The 6310-nt window shown below is 39.7% G+C and overlaps 1 protein-coding gene across 1 annotated transcript; it reads left to right on the forward strand.

Annotated features, from left to right (window-relative positions):
• Window positions 1-2611: 2611 nt before the first annotated feature.
• Window positions 2612-5401, forward strand: LOC145401907 (uncharacterized). Its single transcript, XM_080274016.1, has 4 exons — window positions 2612-2677; window positions 3484-3668; window positions 4053-4182; window positions 4566-5401. The coding sequence occupies exons 1-4, from the start codon at window positions 2619-2621 to the stop codon at window positions 5032-5034; spliced, it is 843 nt and encodes a 280-aa protein (XP_080130142.1). The 5' UTR covers window positions 2612-2618; the 3' UTR covers window positions 5035-5401.
• Window positions 5402-6310: the final 909 nt, after the last annotated feature.

A 6310-nucleotide genomic window follows, 5' to 3' on the forward strand; every position in this document is an offset into this window, starting at 1 on the left:
TTCAATTACCAAAATAGCTTTAACCAAAACTCAAGACTCACCTATTACAAGACTAAAGAGTTACATATATATAAATGGTGTCTATGAAGTTCCAACAATAAATGGTGGCAGCCGAAGTACGAACCTCATTTTCAAATCTACAGTGAATTCCTACAAAATACAAGGTACAAGGTTACGAGTCTACGAGCATACAGTAGCAAAAACGATTAACTACAAATAACAAGTCTACAAGACAACTCTATAATCTTCTTCACGCAACTTCAAGCAGCACCAAGAAGAATAAAAAACAAGTAAACGAAAAGCAAGAACAAAGCAACAAGCACTAGATCCCCAACGTTCTCTCACCTACCACCCCCCTACCTCCACTGCTGATGCAGGTCAAGACTACGCGGCAAAACACCAGAGCCACATTTATAACGCATCTTACTCACCTTTCCTCACTCAGGTTACTCATTGATACTCAGTTACGCACCACAGCTACCAGTGTGGGAAGCCGACGTCACCATGTGTATCTGCGTGTCACCATGCGTGTTCGCTGAGACGACGCCACGCCAATCAACGTGTGACTGACACCAGGCACTTCTCACGCAATACTCGTTACTCATTATTCATATAGCTCCTACTCATAATCATTTATTTCCACAGTATTGAGTGGGAATTCTACGTTCTATGGTGAGGTTTGCCTGTAAGTACAGCTGTTAACCACTACATTCATCAGGTCATGGAATTTCCTGAGTAATATCGTTCATCAACACAGCCTTAGAATTATCGAGAGGAGATCTTCATTCAACTCTGCATTTATTCGACTCCCCTCTCCGAGTAACCATCTGTATCAAGTGGGTGTAATTATACTTACTCATTTCTTCTCAGTGCTTTAAATTTTATATATACACTTATACACTCACTATCTATCATTCATTACAACTCATTTACTCATCTATTTAGTTAGGACATAAACAAAAAGACGTATTTCATAACACCATACCTTAGCAACATGAATTCTTTTTAGCTAAGTGATATGACAGTAATATTTTCACCCCCACCCGTGTCAGTACCACATGATACACACTTAGCGCCCACTGCAGATACACAATTAGGAGAGCACCAGGGCAACACACCCACCCTACAATATTCACCGCAAACTAAAGATAAAGAAACTAATACCTCAATTCTAGATGATAATGATAATGACTGGCAAACTCCCTCTGATGTAGCGACTGAGAACTTGTCTCTGACTTGCATACCTATGAAAATGTACTTAACAGAGTTCATCGTTCAGGGAAAACCTATTCCACTATTCCCTCACACAATGATAAACAAGTCCAAGTTAAATTAACAGAGCAACCAGTGAAGATGAATACCACGGATCAAACATCCCCAACTAATCTTTACGTCAACCATGAAGGTAAAACTGCCCCGAAATTCTCTGGCACAGGAAAAGATTGCATTGATGTCATCTCATTGGTTAATCAATGCGAACAGATCTTCGTAAAAAGGTACATTTCCTCTTGGATTAGTCAGGAAAGATGTCCAGCAGGAAACTTGCTTAGGTCAGACAAGCTTCTCAGAGCTAAGACATATGATGAATTTAAAACTGAATTTCTGAAGAAATTTTCTGGAGGTATGAACTTTTTGCCAGGTATAATCCCAGGATTACATAAGATTGTAGATCTTGTAAGGGAGCACACTACAAATCATATGCTCAGTGAAATAACTGCCAATGTCTCCACGATTAAAAGAACATTATTAGCTACCTTAGAAAACTCAAACTGGATAACAGGAGATAGAAAGATGTCCCCAGACCTTGTCGTGGACATCATTGGTTATGTAGCTGCCTTGTGTAAATTACCTGATAGGACCCTCATAATCGCCAAGACGATAGCTTACACCCCAGGTATGTGAGACTTAATGAATGAGGTAGAGATGCAGTGTAGCAAAGCAGGGGTGATCAAAACACAATCACATTCTAGTAGAATGAGAGTGCCTGAGAGAGTATCAGCTGTGAGAACAAAATTGATCGTGACTCGAAAGCGGGCAGAGCAAACAACCAAACGCATCGAGGCTACGATCACAAACACCAGGGGCGGTATTTATCATAGTGGCCTTCCCCTTTCACAAGAATCCGTTCCCAAGCTCCAAAACATTTCATTACTGTGAGGCGTTCCTAGGAGTTATTTATCATAGTCTTGCGAACGCCTCCCAAGGGTGAAACCCTCCTATCTTGCGATCGGTGTAGGAACGCTAACGATAGCATGGACACGAACGCTATTTTTATAAAAACTATGTTTTGGGGTTGTTTTTGGCATGATTATACAATAGAAAAATAAACTGTTATCGAAAACATAATAAGAGTTTTATTATATTTGCAATTTAATACAACATATTACAAATTTTCCAAAGTATTTATTTTTTTGTCCACGGCCGAAAACAAAACGAACAACAACAACAACACCGCCAATTCCAAAGACTCTTTCTTCGCGTGAGATCACAGCAATAGGATCGGTGTGTGGTGAATCATAATGGAGTCCCTCACCGATAACACCCAGCATAATCAAGAAATGGCGCAAGAGAGTCCAAAGACACCCAAGTTCAGGAGGGGTGCCAACTGGACCTCCGAAATGGAACTGTTTCTGCTTCAACTAGTGGAGCAGAATAAACATGTGGTCGAGAGTAAAAGGTATGTTGTCATATTTTGTGATGTAGTTGTAATGACATTGGTGTTTGAGATATTTCTCAAGATTCTGAAGTTTCTCTAAGAAAACTACACAGAATGTGAGCCACAGTGCATAGGTCCTGAGTTGCCTGTGACTGTCTCCATATTAACAAGCTTTACAAATGAAGTCAGAGCTGGCTGTGGATTTGGATTAAAGGAGATTGTAAAATTAGGCCCATTTTACAGTTATGACCCTAGGCTTGACATATGGATGGTTGTGAATTTGGTTCCACAGAGTGTAATAGTGTAGTTAACCACTAATACAAATACAGGCCTGCTTTGCCAGGGAGATCATTGTGAAGTTGGATACATGGAGAGTGTAATCACACATGTTCAAATAATCTTGTGGTGCATACTGTGAATTTTGATCCATGCACAGCATAGTATTAACAATCATACTTGGTATTACAGCCATAGAGATGGATGGTGTTGAATATGAAGTAAAAGTATTTACTGTACAGTATATTGGATTTTAGGTTAATAAAAAAAAAAAAAATTTTATCACAGTTTGGTGTCATTATAAAAGTGCCCCCCCCCCTTTTTTTTTTTTTTTTTTTTTCAAAAGTAGGTTTAAGTAGGCTTTTCTTATGCAGTTCAATATTTTGAGCAATTTGTCTTACCTTACTGTCAAAGTGGTATATGTTGGATACTGATTTCCCCATTTTCCAAGCTAGCTTTATCAGAATTTGGCCATCATTATGCATTTACTATAATCTGTATCGATGAAAATTGTTTCAATCAATTTACCCTGTTTCATTCTTTGCTAACAGGTTCAGCAATGAGGTCACGGCCCAAAGGATTACCCGAACGTGGATGTCTATTGCAGACACATTAAATGCAACCTTCCCAGGCCGTGCACCGCTTGATAAAACAGCAGTGCAAAAAAAATGGTGGCAGTTGAAAAAGAAAGGGAGGGATGAGATCCAGAATTTTAGATCACTATCCTGCAAGACTGGTAAGATTTTTTTTTTTTTTTTGTATGCTATGGCATGTTAGATAATATAAAAATTTTATGACTATTTTGCTTGGTTCTTATTGATTACCTAACTTATCTGAGTCATATTGGCAAGAACTGAAGAACTGGCCCAAATGAGGCAGCTTCATTTCCTCTCCCTTACTTACAACTTAGTCATCCCTTTCCAGCCTCTTCTGTTTCCAAGATAGTTCATAGCCAAGCTTTTGTAATACCCAAACATAACCTACATTTCTGCCTCTGCAGACCTACAGTATTCATATTAAAACTTTTCATCAATAAGACCCCCTCTCTTACTTATATATAAACTTTGTGTGTGTGTTTGTGTGTGTGTGGGACTGATTGTCATATTATACATTTTTTCAGGTGGTGGTCCTGCTCCTCCCCCCCTCAGTGCTGTTGCAGAGGCAGTGATGGAAATCCTAGGCATAGGAAATAAATCACTATCAGGGGTCAGCCTTCCCCCTGTCAGGGATTCATCGTTTGATATGATGAGGTGTGTGTTGTTTTGTCATTTAACATATGCTAAGCAGTACCACAAATTAGGGAAATGCTCTAAGTTCATGGGCACTAAAACTAGGAGCACTGAAGAATCATTCAAGTGTGTTGTGGAAGGTTGGATGAGGACAAAGGAAAGGGGGCAACATGTGTTAGAATGAAGTGACTCAACTGGAGCAAGAAAAAGTTAACTACCCTGACTTAAATTGCAGTAGAACACTGAGAATGAGAGAGGATTATATGTAAAATGATGTCATATGATGGTACAGAATATAAGTGTGTTCTAAGCCTACCCAGTTAATATGATAATCTAATGTATCTAATGAAGGTAATGTATTTATTTGTTAGATACAGTTTTCATGGTTATTCTTTGGGTTTCAGTCAAAATGCTTCTACCAGTACATCATCGTCAGAGCCAGTGGAAGGAACTTTGATGACGGGGATCCAGCATCAAAGCAACATTACCACAATAACTTTCCCGGCTCCAAACGATGTCCCTGACAGAAGTGTTTCACCAGTTCTACTGCCTTCACTTCAGCAGGAGCCTCGGGCTACAGAATCACCTATGTCGTCTCTCCTTTCAGCCCATGCACTTCCGCCCGCTAATTGTACAAGACTGGGGAAGGAAGAGTATGAGGAGGAGGTGCGCAGACTGGAGCTCGAGCTTCTAAGGGCTAGATGCATAAAGGAAAAGAAGATCGCAGGCGCCTATGAAGCTAAGCAACGAGCTTATGAAGCCCAGCTGGAGGCAGAGAGGGCATCCAAAAGAGCGGCTGAGGCCGACATTAACCTTAAAGAATTTTTATTAGCTTTATATAGGAAGCACCCACCATCCACTCACTTGATGTAGTGCTACTCTCGGGTGTCTGTCCTTTCCTCTCCTTCCTCCATTCCTTCCCTCCTCTTCTGTCTTTCTTTACTTCGTTCTTTCCACTTCTATCTGCCTATTGGTGAATTTACACTCCCTCGTTTGTCTTTTTGTCCTTCTTTCTTTCCTTTTCCTTCTGCCTGTTGGTGACTCAACACTGACTGGGTTTATTGCTCATGTAATACCACTCAGGGATGAGTAAGGCTGGTCATTCTCATCTTAAATGCCAGGACCAACGTGCCTAGCCCCAGGCTCCTGTGTTCCTCATGGGGCAATGTAGGATTGGATGATGGATGGACTAATTATTATCATTATCAGCATCCACAATTTTCCCAGGCCATGGTGAGATGAGGTAGGCTAGCTAAGTCAGGAAAACTTAGAACGAGATTCTAGTCAAAATACAGTGCAATCACTTCTCTGGACATCACCAAACACAATCAATAAACTGATAAAAAGGTCCTCAATTGTGTTTTCTGAATACCCATTTATACCCAAAGTATTGTATCCAGCAGATACATGATCCTGTAACAATCACTGCCAAAATGTTGTTTTCCAGATTAATACCGGTAAGTATATTAATAGTGACTGAAACATGGTGAGCTTTACAATAAGTGATAATCATATTCAAATTAGTGAGGTGAGGAGGAAGTGTGGGAACAGGTAATTGAAACAGCAGGCCAAGATATACGGTAATCAAGTGGTGTGGCGAGATGGAGAAAACCAATGACAATATCACAAGGTGAAAGTATTGGCTCTAGTGTTACTGGTTACTATGCTTCCATTATCACATTCCTTGACATTTTCCCACATCTTTGAAGAACCACCCTTATATTCATGACAAGCAACATTGTACATAATAACATGCTCAGTACGACTCCTTATAACCCGTTTCTTTTTCCTCGTAGACCAATTACTGTATATGTGTGCATCTTGATGCTTCACCTGTGAGTTGAAAATCAACAAGCTCATTTCCTGACATCCCATTCACATCACTAACCTGAAAAAATTAAGTTTTGTTTTCCTAATTCCCATTTACACCCCTAGTAATGTTTCAAGTATGTACATGACCGCATTACTCAATGCATGGCTATACTAATGGGTAAATTATTGGTGGAAAAACACTTCAGAAAGTTCTAAATTTATTAATGAAAAGGTTACACAATAATTGCTGAGATATTACTGTTCAAGTGGAATCACAGAAGTATTCTTAGGAAGGATTCCAAATGATCATCAAGTGTACCAGCTGTGTTTGAAACTT

This window comes from Coenobita brevimanus, chromosome 6 (genome assembly GCF_032717465.1).
Source record: "Coenobita brevimanus isolate Jiangsu-jjx chromosome 6, ASM3271746v2, whole genome shotgun sequence".
Taxonomy (NCBI): Eukaryota; Metazoa; Arthropoda; class Malacostraca; order Decapoda; family Coenobitidae; genus Coenobita; species Coenobita brevimanus.

Coding starts and splice junctions, on each gene's coding strand:
- LOC145401907 (XM_080274016.1), top strand. CDS start 2,619: ATGGAACTGTTTCTGCTTCAACTAGTGGAGCAGAATAAACATGTGGTC. Junction 2,678..3,483: donor CATGTGGTCGAGAGTAAAAG/GTATGTTGTCAT, acceptor CTTTGCTAACAG/GTTCAGCAATGAGGTCACGG. Junction 3,669..4,052: donor ATCACTATCCTGCAAGACTG/GTAAGATTTTTT, acceptor ACATTTTTTCAG/GTGGTGGTCCTGCTCCTCCC.